The sequence below is a fragment of the Lutjanus erythropterus genome, chromosome 19 (genome assembly GCF_056507025.1).
Source record: "Lutjanus erythropterus isolate fLutEry1 chromosome 19, fLutEry1.hap2, whole genome shotgun sequence".
Taxonomy (NCBI): Eukaryota; Metazoa; Chordata; class Actinopteri; order Lutjaniformes; family Lutjanidae; genus Lutjanus; species Lutjanus erythropterus.
The window spans coordinates 15,592,342-15,614,097 of NC_139335.1; the positions used below are offsets into that span (position 1 = coordinate 15,592,342).

The following is a 21,756-nucleotide window of genomic DNA, read 5'->3' on the forward strand; positions in this document are numbered from 1 at the left end:
CACATTTTGACCCATCGCTCCTCCTGCCCAGGCTTCCTCTCCTCTGTGAGCTGTCCTGCTTCAGGTCTCACCTCCTGACCGTCCGTCAAGATCCACAAATCCCAGAGGAGTGTCAGGATAGCTTGTCTATATTGGCTAGGAAACGCTGGGCCCACCACTCATCCAGATCTATGGGCACAAAATCTAAAGACAAAGGAAATAAAAAGATTAAAACTGCACCACTACATTAAATTCTTGGCTGCCAAACTCATTAATATATCATTTAAATATCTAGTTTAAATAGTACACACTAAAGTGTAACAGTCATCGGTATAATTACAAATAACAGTAAAATCCATCTTGATAACAACTGTCGTTCTGAACTGTAACGGTATATCTATCAAACTAATGGCAATGTGGGCATGAGGAGCACACTACAACTTCCTGTCTGTGCTTTCAAAATTAGGTGAACGAACAAAACAAAAGTAGTAGTATTAGTATCCAGAATAACATTTTCACATCAGTTTGTCACAGCCTGGATCGTTGTGTTCAAAAGATTAAATATGTAGAGAAGGATTCACCGTAGGACACACAGAATAAACATACATTTAAAACATGAGTGGACACAGTCAATATGAATACATTTTACTCTTTTTATTTATCTATATTGTTTCTTCTTACTTTTTGTATTTGCTTAGCAAACATTACAACACCTATATTAGAAATCCCCTGTCTGATCGTTTATTTAACACACGACAGAAATGAAGCAGAAATTATTTATTGGACTAATTTTATTTTGACAGTTTGACTTGAACTGTTTGAGTTCTTTGTCCGCCTTCACCATCGGTAATTGACAGGGGTATTTATAATCATGTGTGTTCACTGCCCTCCTGTGGCCACAGTGAGGAAATGCAACACTATATTAAAGGGATAGATCACCCAAAAATGAAAATTCAGTGACTATCTTCTCACCTTCATGCTGATTGAAGGACGGGTTTTGTTTTTTTGTTCGCAAAACAGCATTGCAGAATCTCCTAAACAGCTGAAGCGAACAGTGACCAGTTTTCAAACAAAAACAACAAAAATGATCAAATGTCTCCATACTGCTCTTCTGGTGTAATCCCAGTCTCCTAAAGCCCTGAAATGCCAGGTTGACTTGAATGATGTCATTTTCATCATCTTTTCAGCCTGAATCTCCACCGTAGAGCTAAAAGCCACATTCCTGTGTGTGTGCACACACCGTCTGAACTGTGGTGTGACGGTGTGTACACACAAGTGAACGACATGTCGGGACTTTACAAGACTTGGACTAAACCACACAAGCAGTATGGAGGTGTTTTATGGGTGTTACTTCAGTTGTTTGGGAGATTCCGCAACAATTTCCCTGTGAAACTCCAGCAGTGTTTTGTAGACAAAAAAAATAAACCCGACTCTCAATCGGCATGAGGAAACTATTCCTTTTAATTATTCCTTTCGTTATTAGTATCTCACTTACATTATTTAACATCAAAATGTAAAACTAATCAGTACAATAACTACAAATAACAGTAACATCAGTGTTGGTAATAATTTAATTGTTTCAGTAAAAGTCTTCCAGTGTGGAAACCACTGAAATCTGCTAGCAATATTTATATTACTTTCAAAGGCAGGCATGTTAGCATGCTAGCACCATCCATATCTTCTTAATTAGTAACCAACCTGAGGCAACCAGAAGCAAACTGATATAAAGCATTAATAATCACTGTGCTCTTTGATCTCTAGTGGAGCCAGTCACAGATTAAAATGTCAGATAATGCAGATATTCATACTTAAAATGAAAGGCTACAAACTCAACATTATTATTACTGTATTATTATTATTATTATTATTATTATTATTATTATTATTATTATTATTATTATTATCATTATTGTCATCATTGTTATCATCATAATCATTATTAATTACTCTTATTTAGTCTTTTTAAAGAAATTTGTTACATCCTAGATCACAGCGTTCAACCAACAGACAGACTGACAATGACACTCCTTTACTTAAAAAAAATACTGAATTAAATAAATAAATGAACAAATGTATGAATGAGTGAAATAAAATTTAGTCACATATACATGTTTGATTTTAGCGCTGGCTGTAGGATGATTTTAGTTATTATCTGCATGTTCAAAACTCTACAATAATCCAAAACTGAACCCTACAGGCAGCATGTAAGTTCCTTCTTGATTCCATGTATATTGTATGTTGTGTTTTTAATCTGGGTTGACAAATCTCTGTCAGCCTGGGCGGTATGAAAATAAAGTATAAAACCTAAATTAGTATTTCTAATTGTGTCAACAGAGTTGGCACATCTCATTTGGGCAGTGGGGAGAGACTGGCCTGTGACCTCTGCCAGCTCCCTTCCAGCTGGAACGATCAGACTAAACGCTCCACTAATCCTTGGTTGGCTTGCCGTCATAAACCAATACAACCTACTGTCCAGGTTACAGCAGTTGCAGGTCTGTGGGCTGTTATCATGAGACCAAAACCACTACAATGACAAGAAGTCACCCTACCTCAAACACTGACTGCCAGACTCCATTAAGATGTTTCACAATTTAACTGTTACAAACATCTACTCCTTCTAAAGGATTATTAATGATTTCTTATGAATCATAAACAAACACTCACCCATTTGGCAAATATTCTTCATTAATTTGATCTCTGATTAACAACAGGCAACACAACAATAACACAAGTTACAGACTGGAATAGACGGGTCAAAGGAGGACGCCGCAGCTGTGGTGTCAGAGGTCAGTTTTTCATCTTAGCATGTTTCTCTGATCTCTGGTGACATTAGGTCGTTTTATGATTAAATATAGTACGTCTTCGGGGCTTTCATCTCCATTTTAAAGGATAAATCTGTGTTTGGGGAGGGTGGAGTAGAGTGGGGAGGACTGTGAGAAGGAGGAGAAGCAATGACTTACTGTCCATGTGTGGGCTGGGAGTGGTTTCTTTATAGTGGACTGCTCCCTGGACCTCCTCTGGTCCCTGCTCCTGCTGCACCACCTCCTGCCAGGCTGAAAAACACAATGACTCAGTCAGACATCTGCTTTTGATACTTTATAAGCTTCGAAATGCAAAAGGGACAGTTCACCTCCAAATCAAAAATGTAATGCTACTTATCCATCTAGACTGTTTTGGTGCGAGTTGGCAAGTCTCAGCTGTAGAGATGGCTGCCTTCTCTCCAATATCATGGAACAGACCTTGTTGTGAGCCATTTCATGTAGGAACTATTTTCTTTTTATAGAACCACACACGCCATCCGTATCACCACTCAGAGGGAAATCTGCATCTAGTTACAGCTCAGCTGAAAAGGACAACATCCTGTGTTGTCACAAACACGAGCCTCTCATCCATGAGTAGATGCAAGCCTCTCGGGTGCGAGGTGGAGCGTTTTCAAGCAAAGTCCAGTTTCCTGCGACCGCTCCTCGCTAATGCCATGACCTGGATGACTGACAGCTAAACACACAGACGCTCTCTCTGCCATCCAGAAACACAGACGCACATGGGTAGAGTCTTTGAGGGACAGATGGGGGAGTTGTACCAGATTGGCCACAACTATCACATGAACAAGCGTTTAACTCTTGTATTTGTGTTGTTGTTCTGCAGGCTCCTTGTAAAGTAAGAAATTGAAAGCAAAATAACAACTAACTCACGATAATCTGAACCCCGGGATATGGTATTAAGAATGCAAGTAGTAAGTAATAACAAATGTTCTTATCTGTCCAAGTCAAAACAGTCCTGCACCCCTGTGTCACACCCACAGTCTCAAACAAAGTCCACAAGGGCAACTGCTTCAAAGGCCTGCCACTCCTGCCAAACGTTTGTATTTCAAATACAGCAGCATGTGCACTCCTCTGTGTGTGTGTGTGTGTGTGTGTGTGTGTGTGTGTGTGTGTGTGTGTGTGTGTGTGTGTGTGTGTGTGTGTGTGTGTGTAGACTACGACTGATTTTATCTGTGGTAGGTGCCTCCAGGTCATGACTTTCAGAAAACTAATGGATACGTTGTGTGTACCATGTACTGAAGTCTTTAGAATGAATCGACTCTAAGCAGCACAGCCTTTCTCAGCACAAAGAAGGGGGTTGGGTTGTCTTTTTGTGTCCTCGTCCACTCAACCACAAGGTCAACTGAAGCTGTTTATGAGCTGCTGGGGCTGAGCTTCAACGCCAGCCACTAACAGGACACAAAGTGAGAACGGCCGAGCCAAATGAGGAGCAAACAAGCCTGTGAATATGTAAAATAGAAACCTGGGGCAAAACCCTTCATCCTGTCAGAAGTTCTTTGTTGCCTTTTTCCTCAAAGCTCAGACAACAAGACTCTTATTCCTCCACACGGCCGGTGGGTGCTAGTCAAAGCCAAAAAATTCCTTTAGTGTGTTATGTGGGTGTGAGAGCATTTTTCTGCTAGGTTCCTATCATGGCTATCAGTATCAGAGCAGCTGTGTGGGTGAGGCCTGAGACGGGTGGGGGAGGAGGAGGAGGAGGAGGAAGCTGGTTTGTAGTTTTTAATTAAGCCCTTGGTAGTAAAACAATGTCATTCACAAAACAGCTAGCTGGTGAGGGGCAGGTGTCTGGATACACTGAGACAATGAGAAGCGCCGTCTCATATTTCCAGTGAGACCAATCATCCATTTCCTTACCGTCATAGACAAACTTGACGTTTTCCTCGTGCGCGGGGGTGAAGCTCTCTTCCTGCTGGGTGTCTGCGGGGAGAGCCGGAGCAGGGTGATGGTACTTCTTACCGTTCAGACGGTTGAAGACGATCTTAGGTGCAGGGAGGCTGATGGGCAGAAGAAGAAAAACAGGGAAAACAGAGAATTTACTTTTGGTCCCTTTGTTCACACGGCAGCCATTTTCCTCTGACGTAGCACTCAAGGTGGGAAGCTCAAATGTCGTACTGCCGTGTTCCAGGTATACATCGTATAAACGTAGAGAATCTGATGAATCGTTCTAATTTCACCACTTCTTGATTGATCAGCAACTGAAAAGACATTAGATAGGAAAAATCTGGAGGCTTTTATCTTCATTTCAAGCTTCATTACATCCAGTGTTTTACTTCCATTCTTAAATAAATGTTTAAATAAATGCAAAATGTATGCCTTCTCTTTTGTATCATTTAACACCGTTAAATAGTTAGCTACAGTAGCTGATGGGTAGTAAAATATTCAGTCTTAGCTTGAAATATGGTACAATGTCCCTGCAGATGTTCATCGACTTTCCAGCTGCAGATCAACTAAGAAGCTGTGAGATGATGATTTGAAAGATTCTCTGTGTTTACATGACACCTGGAACTCAGCAGTACGACATGGGAGCTTCACACCCTGAGTGTGACGTCGGAGGAAAATGGCTGCCGTGTGACTGTCTTGTTGATCATGTGACACGTGTAAAGTTCTCATTAAAGTTTTACATTGCGAATCTTTCAGCTGCCATTATAACAAACACTTTGCACTTTGCTTGACAATATAATGTATTATACATATATATTTCCTTCATAATTATGCAGGCATTGTCCAAGCAATGGAAAAGACACAGATTCAGCAGAATTGTCCAAATCTTGTATATCTCTACTGTGCAAACATCCTGTGCAATTTATCTATTCACACTGTGTGTAGGAGCGATTTGAGGTTAGTATTTGGTTTAATTATTCTACTTATTTGCTTTATTTAGATTGGCTTCCGATAGTATTTTACATTGCTAGTTATTTGTTTAGGCTATTTATTGTTTATTTTCTTGTGTAGCCTATTCAGTTTTTTGTATCTTGTATTTTTGTTTGTGGTTTGGGTTGGCTGTGGGCACCTGATGTTACAAGCAGCAAGGCAGTTTTGACAAAAGGCCACAACACTGCAACTATTATATAAATTTCCTCCTTGTATCCTGTGCAACCAGATCTCCGTGTGTGGGTGCAGGGAGGCTGATGGGTAGAAGAGGAAAAGCAGCATGTCACAGGCAGCCTGATGTTTTTTTTTTTTTAACTCTCAGCTTTTGGGCCTTAACTCCAGCGAGGTTGGCGGTGCACAAGTCAGAGATTGCAACAGCTGAGTGAAGGACCATGTGGCACCTCGCCTTCCCACAAGGTCACGGCTGGTTCAAAGGCATGAAAACACAGCAGCAGGCAGAGTGAGTTTCAGTCAGGCCTGCAAACGTGACCCGTCTCAAGCTGATGACGTCCACTGCTGCCAGAGCGCTCTCATTCAAGATTCAACAACTATAGTTTCATTGTGTGAACACAATAAAACCAACACATTTCATCTTACATGAGTCTAATCTTTGCAAAAAATTTGTGAAATATCTTAGGACTTTTTTTTAAAGGACACACATGAAAAAGCATCACACACACAGTACTGAGAGCTTTGTGGTGGTTTGTCTCTCCAAAAGTTGTACACTTACTCAGGCATACTCCAGGATGTTTGCTTGTGCTTGAAGTCGTTTATTTTGTTGTCAAGCTGCTGAGTAGGCCCTTAAAATAAGAGGAAATTCACATTTTACTTGAATAAAGACACTTGAAAACCCGATGAATGTCTGGTGGAGCTGTAAAAGCGCGTGTGAGTGTGTAATCTCACCTGTGCGTCGCTGGGTGACCAGTTTGCTGGGACCTCTTGTAATTGTGTACATCATGCGCAGGAAAAGTCACCGGTAAACTCTGAGTTCGGCACTTCGCGGTGAAAGTCCAGAAGGAGCGGAAACAGGTGGAGCAGGTCTAACTTTAAAAAGGCACTTTAAGTTCAGCACACTCCTTCAAAAATAGGTGGACGTGATGTGAGATGTGTCAGTCCTCTCCTCAGCTGATCGGCCTGGATTTCACTGACAGGGTGCCAGTTTGAAGCCGACATGTAACCTCTCAAAGAGAAGAACCGTGCGCCGCGCTCCTCTCCGCGTAAAACCAGCAGCCGGGACGCATCTCACCCGGCGATCCGTCCGCCCTTCACCTGCAGTCTCGGTCCAAACAGTCCACAGAGTTTAACGTAAGTCACTTTGCTGCCACAATGTCACATAACCTGTGGAGGCGGCTGTCATTCATAAGACACTGTACGCACACCGTCAAAGCGCACCACTTCTCGACGTCCCTCCACGCCTCCCGAGGCGCTTTAAAGAGACAGTGTCCCGGGACTGGAGGGACTAATAAGGCTGCTGACTGGAGACTGACATGTCCACAACGTGAAACAATTAATCATCGAAATTATCTTGTAAAGTGAACGGGACATTCCGCCGAATTAATTATTATTGTTGTTTCTTAACAGAAGATTATGCATTTTGGAACAGGACTGAGTTTCAGCATCGCTTTAGGAATAACATTAAATGTAAGCACGTGGCATCAATGCTAAGCACCTTCAAAGGTATCTTGAAGAAATTAGAACCTAAGAAATACTTTGGGTAACAGGACTGAACGTTGAGATTGACTCACAGTTACAATATGACCAAAAAAAATACAGAAAACAGAATAAGGGAATTTACCTTCGGTGCTCGCAGGAACTTCAGGAGAGTCAAATGGTGCTGCTTATTTTTTGATCACGTGACTTGTGTAACGTCCCATACCTGCGCCTGCAGCATTTCAGAGGTTTTCATTGGACCGTTTGCAGTCAGATAACCTTACGGCTACAAAAATGCAGATGAAAGGTTTAATTCAGATTGTACTCAGTACTTAACTATGATTTCAAAAGTTACTGAGTAGATTACAGATTGTTACGCATACATGAATATGAGTACAAGTACAGATATATAGAAAATGTTCTCATCAAAGTAAAAGTACCCCAAAAAACTACTTAATTACAATAATTTGAGTATTTGTAATTAGTTGCTTCCACCCCTTCAAATAAAATTCTGTCATTCAATGGGGGTCTTTTGTCTTCTCCTCCACATGGCCCATATCTGCCCAACGTCTCTGTGTTTACAGCAAACACAGGGGAAGGCAGGTCTCACACACACACACACACACGTTCACTAACAGTTTGATTAGATTAAAAGATGGGCTGACAAATACCCAGTTGGACATTAAGAGAATGAATACAAAGAAAACCTGCACATACTAACAGTTTTTAAAAATTTATTAATTTAAGATTTTCACCTAAAAGGCATTATTGACTTACATCAGTTTTGCAAACTGGATTTACATTCTAAGGATTTAGTTTAGCTTGTTTTGATGATTTATTCCCAATTATCCTTACCACTGCAGGGAATGAAAGGAAAGAGAAATGCAAGTAATAAAACACGGTGGTCTTCTTAAGGCTGACTCTTTACTGTCACTTATCTTTAAATGTGATTGTGTTCAGGCATTGCAATTAAGTTCAATTAACATAAAATGATAGGAATTAGTATTTCTCCCTCCAAGTAATATTCCTAGCAGTGTGGAGGATTAAATAAAGCAGTATTAGAGCATTATGTGAGGACATAACATTTACAGAAAATATAACTAAAAAAAAAGTTAAATAACTAAATGCAAAATATTAAATTGTCAGATTTTATGGTATCTAGTCAAACATATGAGGCGGATGGGACTTTGGACTTAAAACTTAAGTATTTCTTATAATTCTGTCTAAAGCCATGAGGACAAACAGAGTTGTCCTTCTCTCATTTTGGCCTTGAATACACACACTGAACACCTACACTGAGGTTCAACGGTGCATTAACTTTCCCTCAAGGATGGTTCCTGTGGGGGAATACAATCTGATATTGTTATCATTGTTACTATCATTATTATCTTAATTATCTTAAAGTTTCTTGTGTATTTGTGCAACTTAACAACAGAAGGCAAGACTCTCCACGGTATCATCTTGTCAGTTTTGTTGAATGTTAACTAAAGATCTTCTAGAGTCCTTTATTAAATAAATATCATGATAGCAGGCATTGATATGATGCCAGTATATCTAACGTTACAGCTATATACACTGATGTCTCTTTAAAGCCTCTGAAAGATCAGCACACAAGGTAGAAAAGATCTTTAAAGTAGCATAATCCTAATCCCTGGTCCAGGAGAGTTGGAGGTATAGCTGCTGGTAGTAGGATAAGGACAAGGAAGTATGCAGTTGAGTCTTCATGGTTGACAGAGATAGTTCAGATGTTCTGAAGTGGATTTTATGAGGTTCTTATCCAGTCAGTGTATTACCTACAGTAGATGGAGATTGACATGACCCCAGTTTGGAGAAGCAGCAGGAGTTTTGGTATAAGAAACTAAGCAATGTCCTGCTGTGGACAGGGACAGCGGCAAAATTAATTTTAGGCACCTGAAAAATTCAGAATCAGCTTAAGTGTACAGTAGATTTTGAATATTTTCACGACTTTACCTTGCTGCTAGATCCAGGAACTGGATATATAGCTTCTAATAATCTCTTTCTTTGGTCAACTCTCACTCCTCATTCTGTCCGTCCTCCATGGTGCCTTCGTTAAATTTTCCCTCCTCTCCAGCTCACAGGTGTGCCCTGATTTATCTCCTCCCTCCCCCTTCCTCGCCTGTTCAGGGGGACAGGTTCATTTTGTGCATTTTTTTTTTCCTTCCTCCTCCTTTCTGCCACAACATAATTATTGAAAAATTATAAATACAACAAAAACAAACTTACTTAACCATAAGTTTATTAGGCGTTTTATGGGGCGCTTAGTAACTTGAGGCCGAAGGCAACTGCAGACCTTTCACCGCCCTGTTTTGCTGCTGACTCTGTCCACAGCAGTGCGCCAGTGGCAACTGCCATCAATGAAGGCAATACACCGACTATATAAGTACCTTATACAACTCTGTTTTAAAAAAAGACTATTTCTTTAATTTGTCTGTAGATTTAAATTACCTGTATGCCAGCTACAGGTAATTGAGTGTTCTTACCTCTACAGTAAATCATATATCAGTTCTATAAAGCTTGGATTGTTAAATTGCCTCTACAGAGCTAGTTAGCACCAAATTTCTAGCTTCCTTCCACCTTATAATTAACTTAATCTACATATTTCTGTGTCTTATGTTCTTTGAAAGGACGAGAGAGTGGGAAATGTAGTAATTATGGTAATCATGTCGTCTTTTCTTTAACAAATCTTATCTTCTATAGGTTGGGAACACTTGAGATTTTAATTATCCCTGTATGTCTTCAAGCCACTGTATGTGTGTGTGTGTGTGTGTGTGATCATTCAGTAGTAAGTATCACAGTCTTCCAGCAGACTGTCGGTGATGTAGCCGATCTTCAGCAGGTTTTGGTAGTAGTCTTTCTCCACAGCGCTGTTAACAGTCCAGCCCACCACCTCCACACCTCGCTCTGCCCAGTACTGCACGTAGTCGCTGAGAGACAGGAGGAGGAAAACGCAATATAGCTCAGTCAAAAATGAACCAGACCCATAACCAGAGAAACATTTTAATTGCAGACAATACGTGATATATCTCGTGAAGCAGAGCCTACTTATGTAGGGTGTTCAAAAGCATATCAGTTCAACTTTTCAGCATGTGGAAGTAACTAAAAGGCTTTGAATCGAAGTTTATCTGGGAGATGTTTTAACATTTGACAACAGACCTAGATAAGTACTTTAAATAGAGCCAGAGGCAGAAACAACAACTGAAAAAACAAACACAAAACAGCATCAAAGTCCCTGGTGTCCACCTTTTAAGACCTTTAAAAATCATCCTCTTTTTGCTCCATCGTTATGCCCAAGTAAAAATGCTTGTAACAGAACTATGAGGCCAAAATGTATGAGGACTCAACTGAATTGCAACCCACTCTACTTTGCAAAAAATGTGCTCATTTAGCATGAGGCTAAAACCAATCAATCATACCAATATATACTACATCAGTTGAAACAAGAAGAAAAATCTATATTTTTTGGTTTTCATCTTCAGTAAGTCATCTCCGAAAAGAGGCCATGCTCAATGTTACAACTATGAACATAACTACACACCTTTAACATCATGTCAACTACATCTGTGTACATTTTTAGACCTGTGGGTCAAACTTTCTGGGAGCTAGTGAGTTTTTACAAACCCCGGTCTGTTGCAACACTGATCTGGTTATACTGACATAAGGCGATAAGCTAGATCATTTCTACAGGGAGTCAGCACTCTGTTGAAGCCTGAAGCCCTGTGCAAGTACAAAAAAGTAATGTGTCTTTTCACTCCTCATGCAGTCTTTGGCTGATCCCAGACAACCAGCTGCACAGAGCATTTAACCAGAGATCAGACAGTGGCAGCCACAGACTGAGGAGAGATAAGAGGTTTGATATGAAGCATAGAGCTGAATGAATTTGGGAACTTTATCAGAGCCCATTGTTAGGGCTGAATAGTATGCAAAAAATCATAATGTGGTTACACTGACAGATATTGCAATAAGAATATTCCCTCACATCTGGAGAATAGGTTTTGCAGGCCAGAACATCTGTGTATTTTTATTTATAATGACATGTTGCGACATATTTTACCTTTTATCAAAAAATGCAGCTCCTGTGATCTGGATATTGCACTTATTGCACCATATTACAATTTCGATAATACTTTGATTCCTGCAACCTGATGGCTCTAATAGCATCAATCTGGTATTGTTTTGCAAAGAAAGAATCTAAATTAGTTGGACCTTGAAAGAGAGCAGAGAAATATGAGATTATATGCATACAAGAAAAATTACCTCAGAAGATCTCGTAAAGCTGGGGTAGGCATTTTGTTTTGGTGTCACTGGGCAAAAGTTCCATAATAACATTCAAGCATAATGTAATTAAAGCGGTTTGAGGGAAATCTAGACCTTTTCTTCTCCTCTTGGCTCTGTTTTTAAGCTTTGGAAAATCTAGCCTGTGACAAGAGACCTTGGCCAACCACAGATCAGTAACACAGTTGATTGTTGAGTCTCATTCCCAGAGCATTAGTACTTCATGACCTGGGAATGAGACTCAACTCCTTCTTCAGAATCAGTTGCTGCACATTTAAACCCTGTGAATTTCACACAGCTTTTTGTGGCTTTGCATCACAATGATAAAACAGACTGAATTTCACCTACAGTGAGATGAAGTCTTTCTGCACCAGGATGGCAGAGACCCCGCAGAGTTTCCACAGTATGTGGTGGTGGGCCCAGTCCAGCAAGACATCCAGAACTGCTGTCCACATCTGACCCCACGTCGACAGGGTCCGGGGGGTGCCGTCGCTAAAGCGGCTCAGTCTCCAGGGCCGGTGTGCGAGAGCCGTGACCACGTTGGGGTCAGTCTGACGCATCTGTGGACCAGACAACAGAGTCAGAAGGAGGTTCTGGATCTTCATTCAAAATTTCACATTCAGTCATATTTATTGTTACCTTGTAGATGACTTTTGGTTCAAAGGATGAAACTATGCTGGAATTGTAAAGGACAGGAAACTTCTTGTACGTGTCATGAAGCACGGATGCAGCCTGGACAAGAGGAAAATGTATTAATATTCCATAAAAACAGGAGAAAACACAAACAGAACTACTATCTGCTCTCTTACTTAACTATCTGATAATAAACAGGCTTATTTAAAAAGAAGTTTAAAAAGTTTATTTTTGCATCCAAATATGCATGTATCAGTATATCAGTAACAAGTCTTTTTGCCCATCAGGTGAGGCCAGTCACTATTTTCAGCACCTTATCAGGTTGACCTTTGACATTAAAAAAGATGGTCAGCTGGTGTCTGATGCATTCCTCCACTGCCTCCTGCAGAGTTGGGACCTTCTCTCCACTGAACTTGTCCCTGTAGACAACACAAACCAAAAGCTACTTCACAGAGTGATTAACTGGTTATGAAAGTCTAAATTTGTCACTGATGCCTCCTCATGACCTAAATAAGTTAAATCACAAGCTTAGATGAGCAAACATTAGTGTTTGGGCGTACTTAAGCCTGTGACGAACAGCAGCATCCAGTCTCCTGAGATGGACAAACTGCACTTTGTTAACTGGTCCAGAGCCGTTGGTGGTGCGGTCCAAAGTCTCATCATGCATCAGTACTGGCACTCCATCGGCTGTGAAACTCAGGTCCAGTTCAACTCCAGTCGCTCCGTTCCTACTGGCCTGAAGCACGAGATCAGAGGTGAGAAGAAAGAAAGAATTTAAAAACACATCTTTCTTTGCAAAAAGGGCATTTACATTCAGGTAGGAAAATGTTTTTGCCTTGGGGCTTTTGAACAGCAGGAGAAAAGGAGTCAACATACGTCAGAAGATGCGACACAGTGAGTCAGTGCAGTTATTTAACAGCGAGGATGTGTTCTCTATTTCTGTGGAAATGTGTGTGTGCTATTTTGCTGCAGACACATGCAAAAATGAAGATGGTAGCGTAAACCAGTGCATTAAACTGAATAAAAGAAACTCATCCAGATAAGAACTGGACAGATGAAAGGGATAAGAATTATTTTTGGGCTGCAACTGACGATTATTTTCTTGATTAATCGATCAGTTGCCTCAGTTTATAAAATGTTAGAAAATGGTGAAATATGTTGATCGGTGTTTCCCAAAGCCCAAGACAATGTCCTCAAATGTTTTGTCCACAACCCAAAGATATTCAGATTACTGTCAGAGAGGAGTAAAGAAACCAAAAAATATTCACATTTCAGAAGCTGCAATCAGAGAATTCTGATTTTTTTTCTTGAAAATATCACTCAAACTGATTATCAAAATAGTCTGTGAATTCAATAACCGATTTGCAAACAATTAATCGATTAATGCTGCAGCTATAAATGGTTGTCCATTGCATAGCTGCATGGGTGATGGTTCTGGGACAGTACAAGCGCAGCTGACTCAGCACCTTTAGTGTGTATTGAAACACAAACAGACAGGAAAGAAAGGATTGTCAGGCTTGTGAGTGACTGGAGACTTCATCATTAAGATGCCATCAATGTAAATAATTCATTTTCAAGACCAAGGAGAACAATAAAGCACTGATGTGATGAAAATCTAACCAGCTTGCTTCTGTGACCATTCACTTCAGTGGCTGTCTGTGGTAATCTGCTTACTCTGCAAAATAACTGGGAAGTCACGACATTTAAAGCTTAACCGGCCTATCATTCAATTTAATTATTATCACACTCATGAAATTGCTCTAATGTCTATTTTAGGACTCATTTGTTCCTACAGAAATGAATTAATTATTTGTGTTGAATATCTGTAGCCTGCATGTAGCACTTTAGTTCTGAATACAGCTGCATTATTTCATCCCAGCAGATGTGTGATGGCTGCACGTCACCTCTCTGATCGCTGACAGGGTGTTCTCCGGAGCGTCGTGGCTCCCTCCGCGGTGCGCCACCGCCGGCACGCCGCCTGACGGAGCCCTGGGCCGGAGGACGCGGCCGGCCTGCTCCGCTGGCACCGGAGGAAACCGGAACATCACCATGAAGACGTAGAGGAATGCGGTGAGAAGGGAGGCCCCCGTGGCGCTCCTCGTCCCTAACATGACCAGCAGGAACAACGCCGAGAAATACACCACCTCATCCCCGATCTGCAGCATGATGGGCGGAGGACGGGGTGTGTGTGTGACACGATCGGAGCGGAGGATGAGAGAGGAATCGGTGCTTAGAAAGATGCCATGGATGGAGCTCTGCTGTCGGAACTCAGGTGGCTACATGGTGGAGGTTCAGACGCGCAAGATCATCAGCGAGAATCAGCTGTTTCCCGTTGTGGTTGTGCAGAGGATGGATGAGAGGGAGGAGGGAGGCAGTGTCGCTGCTACCGTCAGTGTCAAGTTAAAAAAAAAAAAAAGACAGTATTTAGAAACATTCGGTCAGAACATTCAAAATTAAAACTATCCTACGTACAGCCATGTATTTGAATGCAGCATATGGACATGCTATAAGAAGAGAGGAGAAAATACACTTCTAAAAAGGGTACAAATCATATATTTAAGTAATTCTTCACTAATGCATGACTTATGGTGATTTAATGCATGGATTAATTCACGAAATGTTATTAATTCCTGTTGCTCATCGCTAACAAATGATCAGATCACTATGACTTTATCTGACTAACTCACACTTAATAGATAATCAGTTAAGAAAAGGCATTTTAATCGCTGCAGAGTCTTTCTCATATGCGGACTATGTGGTTTCATGGGGCCCCAAAACTACCAGAGGGGCCCAAGCAGTGTGATGTAAGTCCAGAGATCTGTCACACGTCATGTCTCAACGTTATTCATGTGAGAAAACCTTGTGAGAATGCTAAGAGCAAGCTGTTACCATTTTTGTGGTCTAAGATAAGTAACCTGAATAAGTGAAATTGTAAAATTGTAATATAGATGTATTTGTTTTCAAACATCCTCAGACAAAAGTGGTGCTGGGTGTCTTAAGATATGTTTGTTTCAACAACAGCTGGCGGATTGTGCTCATTTGAAAACATAAAAAAAGTAATATAGTGAGATATTTTCATAATAGGGTCGACTTTTTTTTTTTTTAGCATTTTATGCGGTCTGGAAATAGCATGAATAGTAACATTAGGAAGAAATGTGTTCCTAACTTCTAAATAAACATTTCAAGGAAAATACAGCATCTGTCTGGACATCATTGTTGTGCACATTGCAGGTGATTCTTTAAATCCTCTAAGTTTGACAGTTTTTTTTATGTATGTGTGTGTCATATCCATAAGCATTTTCTGGAGGTTAAATTGTAAGGGGTCAACTTGAAATGTTTGATTTGAATTTGAGTCAAAATGCGCTAAAAAGTTTTTCACAGTTCCAGCCTCTTGTCCTCTTGAAGGGCACCAGATCGATGCATCTAAATGTTAAATACATGACTCAGATTGCCATAGAGGATTTGGGATTCCCCCAACACAGCACAACAAAACAGGAGCCCTCAAACAATATTTTGCAAAGGGCCCCCCAAAAGGTAGAAATGTCCCTGTGTAACTGTACTTATGTTTATTATATTAATGTTTGCATCTATTGAACAGTTTAATTAAAACTGTCAACTGCAACAACAAGCATGACTTCAGTGTATAATTTCTACGCTTATTAAGAGGTACCAAACATTTTGAATTTTAGATTTTTTTACAGGCTCTTCCCAGGTGTATTACTTCTATACACAGTTTTCAAACGTGGTTTCATATTTAAATGATTCAGATTTATTTTGATGTTATTTCCATTTACACATCTCAACAGTTGAGTTTTTTTTTTAAAACAAAATAAAAAACACACTTATTTTGAAGACAAAAAACACACGACCCAGGTTCTCTCAGACTCAGTACCATTCGGGGGCAGGAGTGCTGAGAGCTGGTGCAGGAATGTATAATTTTGTTTTCATAAAACCAAACTTCAGAAGCAATACAATAAAAAGGAGCAAATCTGGAAAAGCTGTTTTAACAAATGTTAACAGAGACATTCTGTATTAAAAGGAATATTGAAAAGTTCACCATTTTTTTTTATATTAGTCATCTAATCAGCCCCAGGAAGGTCCAAACTCCACTGAACTTAAGGCAAGAAGCTACAAAATGACTGAGTTTTATTTTAACAAGTCTTTCAGTGAAAAATGCTCAGTGCATGCTGTTAGACGTTTTCATCAATGTCTACTGTACAATTCGAGGTGAGGGGCTCTTAATGTCAGGACGAAGACTTCACATCACTCAGGACACTCGGCTGCGGTCTCTGTGTGCAGTGAGCTGATGTGCTGGAGCAGCTGGTCGCAGTGCAGAGGACTCCGCTGCTTGTCTCTCACTGCCTCCACCTCTCTCTTGAGAAGTGCTGAGTGGACCGAGCTGCCTTTCTTCAGGACCTCTGGACACGAAAAAACAGATACAAAGCCAAACCGAAAAGACACAAAACAGACAGAAGTCAGCACTCGGCGTATGAGATGAAAGAGGACTCAAATAAAATTAGAAATAGCATCACCAAACCATTGTTGGGTGCTGGCAGACATAAAAGTCAGTATTCTGTTGTTCAATACATTACCATGAAGACGTTAGCTGGTGCAAATGTGTCCAAACTTTGGCTAACTTGACTAAATGAAGCTAGTCTTGACAAAGAGCTAACATTACAGCCGGTGTGTAATGTAATGTAATGTCTGTATGTATTTTGCAAACTCTTTTGTTCACATGAGTGACCAGGTGACTGTTGTGTTGTCATGTGTATATAAGATGCCGTCATGCAATGCCACTAGCCAGATGAGGAGCAGTGCTGCTTGAAACTTTAGTTTTTTTGCTTCATTAAATAAGTGGACACTGGAGCCCCACAGTGAGCAGTTAATTGATTATTTCATTTGGGGTATTGATCTTCTCATCTCACTCATAACAAGAAAGCCAATAAGCTTATTTCCCAAAACATCTAACTGTTCCTTTGAGTTAAATTCTTCAAGGGATCGATAAGGTCTACTTAAGCCTGTAAGTATGGAAGCTTCAGTGTATCAAAGGGTTGATGGTCTAATTACGCCTGCTTTGATTGCCTTTTTAATTCTTCTTCAATGTTGGTTTTGACAACCACTCAGATTAATTTTTCTCTCTGATAAATGCAGAGGATAGAGGAGTTTCTCTAAAAGTCAGATGCTCAGGAAAAGTTAGTTCATTCACTTCCATGGCTCTAAAACCCAAGTTCCCTATAGATCTTAAGTTTTTAGTTTGTGACCAGGAGAGGATCCGAGTCAGACAGCAGTCAAGACGCCAGCAGATGGCAATAATGAACTGCACTGCATCAACCCTGCAAATACTGTATGTGCAAGTGCCCTTTCTTTCCACTGGGAGGCGACAATTCTCTGTTCACATCTTTTCCTCCACAGTTCCCACACCTTGTGCTGATTTTCGGAGGTATATTGAATTACTCGAATTGTTGTCAGTGGGTAAATGCTTCGGAAACCACATTGCAAAAGTGCTGCTCCAGTGTTGACATGCTGTCACTCTGGATGAGTTAGCTCATGTAAACTCATCATCTGATACCCGCCTTTGTTCTTCAGAGAGATTGAGGGGATTTTTAGCTTTTGTGTATACTGTGCTTAGCTGGGACGGAGGTGGGGTGGTGGGAATTAAAAGGAGAACAATGATGACTTGTGAGAAGTGAGTTATAGCTGTGCCAACAGTCTGTGTGATTGAGCAGGTAGCAGCCGTGCTGCCAGGATGGTGGGATTATCAGGGTGGAGCACTGGAAGAGTGAGAGAAGGAAGGATGAGGCATGGGGGGGTTGCTGTCCATCATACTGTCAGGACATGCTGCAGACATCAAGCCACTTCACAGATATGCGTTTGAAATCCAAGAAGCGTAAGAATGGGATCAACTATTAAAAGGAACAAAGACAGATAGAGAGGAAGAAAGAGAGCATGGAGGGGAAAAAAAAGAAAGCTTCAAACAGAGCCTGCATGAGAGTGAAGAATGCTTCCACATTTGCGGCGCAGGCGGTTATGGGTGCTGTCAGATACAGATGATCACTCAACACGATGTGAGGTCATCTCATTTCACAGAGACTCCGAGCTGTCTACAAATCTACTGTACTTCATGGGGATCACAGTTTTAAAGGACTGGGCCTGACTTACATTTGTATCTTTACACTGTATGGGATAGATATGCTTACACACTGAGGTTAATAAACACTTACAATGCACTTATGTCATTAGTGATGCATTACTAACTTTTTCAGAATTGACATATAGCACATTAAGAATTTGCTGTAGCCATTTCACAAAGTTTAATCTAAGTTTCAATGAGTCTTAATAAGTACATTTTTAAGGTAGTCTGGGGATACTGCACATAATCATGTAATTGTATTACAGTAAACCAAATAGTGTATTTGCACAACATCAGTTGAGTAGGTGGTCCTTCGATGTGACTCAGGACATGTTTGCATACATTCTGCTAGAAGACTGTAGCTACAAGCTGCCAAGACCACTTCTGAATGTCTGAGCGATCGCTTCTCAAATATGTCTTCAATGTGTCTTGGGTCCATTCACACCTGTATTCAGAGCTGTCCACTTGCGTTCAGATTACCCAAGATGCATGGCGACACCAGGTGTAAACAGGCTCTAAGGTTTAGCCTTGTAACAGCATTTTTGTGAAAGGGTAAGGCAAGCAATATTCTGTATTTTTATGTGAACAAATCCAATGAAAATATCAAAACCATCAATGCATCTTGATTTCCCTCCACCTGACTGTGGCTCCCAGGCCCAAACCCATTTGTTACATCTTTCAAAGTAAAAATAAAAAATGTACCGGATGTTACTAAAAGAGGAGTAAATAGTGCATTTGTTCAGGACTACTTTCAGCTATGAATCTGGTGCTCTATTGAGTATTTACAGCAGCAGTACAGTGTATGTGTGATGGACTCAAAACTAAGTACAGAGCTCATCTTCATCATAATGAAGGAACATGTCACCCAGCACAATGTGGTTCATTAGGTCTTTTTAATTCTCTGTGATTGACAATGGAGGTCTATAGCACAGAGGAATAAGATACATCAGGATTTGGCTAACAGACAACTCTTGTTGGGAGGATCAATTCAGTGTTGATTTTGATATGTTCACGGGACTCGTCAACAATAAGAAAAATATAAAATATCTCCAGACTTATCCATTAACTAGTATCAGTTTTGGTGCACAACTAATTCCCAGAGCATGAGTTAAAGATAAATCACTGTTATCCATCCATCCTACCCAGCATAGGTTGAGACAGCAAAGAAAGCCTCAAAAATGATCCCTTTCATGTTTAAACTGGAACGTACAGAATTACAGTATAGTTTTTCAAAGAGAATCCTGGACTGCAGGAACTACAGACATCCAAGGACTGACTGTACAGTTTGTACAGTATGTGGGCGAAGTCCGGTTCATAAAGTTGATGTACATGTGTTCTGCCTTCTGCATGCAATGTTACAGACACTTGATAACCAATGGCAACAACAAAAATGCTTATTGTCCTTGGAAGGCTTTCAAAAGCCGTCTTGCAGGGCTAGAATTCATGGTATGGAAGCTATTGCTGCATATGGTGAGTGTGTGAATGCCGCCCCCCCCTTTCCTTCCATGTCTAGCCGTATGAAGATGAGAGATCCTGTAGCGAGGCCTCTCGTCGCTGGCTAAGGCATCAGTGCTCACCTGCATCCTGTCAGAAGTAATGACAGCTAACATCCATGAGAGTGGGAGAGAGTGAAAGTCCAGAGGAGCTGAGCCTCGATTACACACTTCAAGAAAAGCCACTCAGACTTTCCACAGATATGTGAATAAAACACAGCCACGGAGCTACGGGCCGTCACAGAAAACACTGTGTATGAGAGGAGGAAGTTAAGACAGGCCAGGCAGATAAAAGATGGAGGGATTAGGCAGGATGGGTGTGAGGACAGATGTGGGAAGGTGGCGAGGAGAAGGGGTGCCCATGTGGTTGTCATTAGGCAGGACTGTTCTGTGATGTGGGGGAGGTCGTGGGGTAAAGAGGCACAGATTTGCCACACAAACAGCACAGTGAACCCCAGGTGTGCTGGCAGTGGGACTTACATACTTGTATAAATAAGGCTTCCAAAAGGATTCTTTCTGAAGGGCTGAGGTTCTACCCAGACCCATTTGCTTCTGAAGAACACTTCTTTGAATAAAGGGTTAGTAAATGGTACAAGACTAAGGTTTTCATTGATAACCCTTTTCATCTAAAGAACTCTTTAGAAGAAAGAGTTATTCAAGCACTGCTGAAATCCTTGAAGAAGGGTGAGATTTTTTTGTATTACATTATAATCTGGTTCTCTGTTGAACCCCCTGGGTGGGTTCTGGATAAACCCCATGTGTGGTCTAGATACAACTGCTGGAATATAAAAAAGGTTAACAGAAGAACCCCCTATATGTGTCCTACATAAAGCTGCTGAAATATAAAAAGCTTCTCTGTAGAACCCAATGGGTGTTTTCTTGTTGGCACCCTTTGAGGGTGGAAAGATTCTGGACAGAGCCTCCAAAGAGGGTTCTGGGTGGAACTATTACACCATAGAAGAGTTCTCATTCATAAGGGGTTCTGAGTGATACCTTTCACAGAGGAATCTAGGTATGAGCCTTAATGTTGGGTTCCGAGTAGAAGGCTCAAACAGGAACCAAATAGGGTTCTCCTATGGGGGGAGGCTGAAGAACCCTCTATGTTTCTAGTAAGCACCTTTATTCCTAAGCCTGTAAAGATATTAGAGCTCTCTGGTGGATGCTTATGCATATCTGGATCTTGTGTTTCAATCTTGAGGGCCTTGGCCAGCCCAGCCTCTGACGGCTTACTTTGGCAGCGGGGAATTGCTCAAGAGTTGTGATGGACTGTGTGGAAAAGAAGGATAACAGAGCTTTTGAAATAAAGGACAGGTTTGTGTGTGTGTGTGTGGGGGGGGGGGGGGATCTGCTGGCAGCGTGCCAGACAACAATCTACTGTCTGATAGAAGATACCCCCTAATTTGTCTCATCTCTCTGCGAGTGCCTCAGACACAGCAGGCTGGTCTGCAGATCATCACAGCTGAACTCTGTTTTCATCATCATCTCACATGTGCCATCATCATCATCATCATCACTATCAGCTGAATATGTTTATCAGCTAATCAAGGTTGTTAGGTCCTTATCACATAATCAGTTTAAGTCAAATACACATGAGGGTGTTTCATATCTAGCCCATAATGTTATCTTCAGAATCCCTCTTATCAGCACAGGTGTCAAGGACTGTAGACAATGCATTAAATGCCAGCTATAAAAAAGTTTACATGATATTGTCAAAAGTTACGGTTATGATTGATAGTCAGCATTGATAAAGAGTCAAGGGTAAAACTATAGTAGTTTCCACATGCAGTAAATCTTTGAATGGTAATATTTCTTTCTTGTTGCTTGTGTCCAGACTATTTAATCATTTTTGAACCCACCTTGAACAAAGCATTATCAGGACGTGTGC

General features: G+C 40.9%; 3 protein-coding genes across 3 annotated transcripts in view; all 3 read right to left on the reverse strand.

Annotated features, from left to right (window-relative positions):
- Positions 1 to 12: 12 nt before the first annotated feature.
- On the reverse strand, positions 13 to 7,151 carry LOC146309523 (MAPK regulated corepressor interacting protein 2-like). Its single transcript, XM_084743589.1, has 5 exons — positions 6,576 to 7,151; positions 6,403 to 6,472; positions 4,656 to 4,795; positions 2,940 to 3,032; positions 13 to 183 (listed from the first exon to the last, which is right to left on the reverse strand). The coding sequence occupies exons 1-5, from the start codon at positions 6,628 to 6,630 to the stop codon at positions 113 to 115; spliced, it is 429 nt and encodes a 142-aa protein (XP_084599715.1). The 5' UTR covers positions 6,631 to 7,151; the 3' UTR covers positions 13 to 112.
- A 2,636-nt stretch (positions 7,152 to 9,787) lies between these two features.
- On the reverse strand, positions 9,788 to 14,579 carry LOC146309524 (glycerophosphodiester phosphodiesterase 1-like). Its single transcript, XM_084744279.1, has 6 exons — positions 14,153 to 14,579; positions 12,809 to 12,984; positions 12,562 to 12,667; positions 12,255 to 12,347; positions 11,964 to 12,175; positions 9,788 to 10,267 (listed from the first exon to the last, which is right to left on the reverse strand). The coding sequence occupies exons 1-6, from the start codon at positions 14,411 to 14,413 to the stop codon at positions 10,120 to 10,122; spliced, it is 996 nt and encodes a 331-aa protein (XP_084600405.1). The 5' UTR covers positions 14,414 to 14,579; the 3' UTR covers positions 9,788 to 10,119.
- Positions 14,580 to 15,995: 1,416 nt separating this feature from the next.
- Positions 15,996 to 21,756, reverse strand: part of dnaaf5 (dynein axonemal assembly factor 5) — a 28,459-nt gene continuing 22,698 nt past the window's right edge. Inside the window, exon 13 of the mRNA XM_084744890.1 lies at positions 15,996 to 16,666. Within this exon, the coding sequence (XP_084601016.1) occupies positions 16,512 to 16,666 (155 nt within the window). The 3' untranslated portion in view covers positions 15,996 to 16,511. The remainder of the gene's footprint in view (positions 16,667 to 21,756) is intronic.

Bases quoted from the DNA above. Each gene is read 5' to 3' on its own strand.
- LOC146309524 (XM_084744279.1), bottom strand. From the start codon at position 14,413: ATGCTGCAGATCGGGGATGAGGTGGTGTATTTCTCGGCGTTGTTCCTG. The intron at 12,985-14,152 runs GTGACGTGCAGC...CTCGTGCTTCAG, and splicing joins CCCTGTCAGCGATCAGAGAG to GCCAGTAGGAACGGAGCGAC. The intron at 12,668-12,808 runs GTACGCCCAAAC...TGTTGTCTACAG, and splicing joins GCTGTTCGTCACAGGCTTAA to GGACAAGTTCAGTGGAGAGA.
- LOC146309523 (XM_084743589.1), bottom strand. From the start codon at position 6,630: ATGATGTACACAATTACAAGAGGTCCCAGCAAACTGGTCACCCAGCGA. The intron at 4,796-6,402 runs GTAAGTGTACAA...TCTGCCCATCAG, and splicing joins ACATCCTGGAGTATGCCTGA to CCTCCCTGCACCTAAGATCG. The intron at 3,033-4,655 runs GTAAGGAAATGG...TGTGTTTTTCAG, and splicing joins CGTCAAGTTTGTCTATGACG to CCTGGCAGGAGGTGGTGCAG.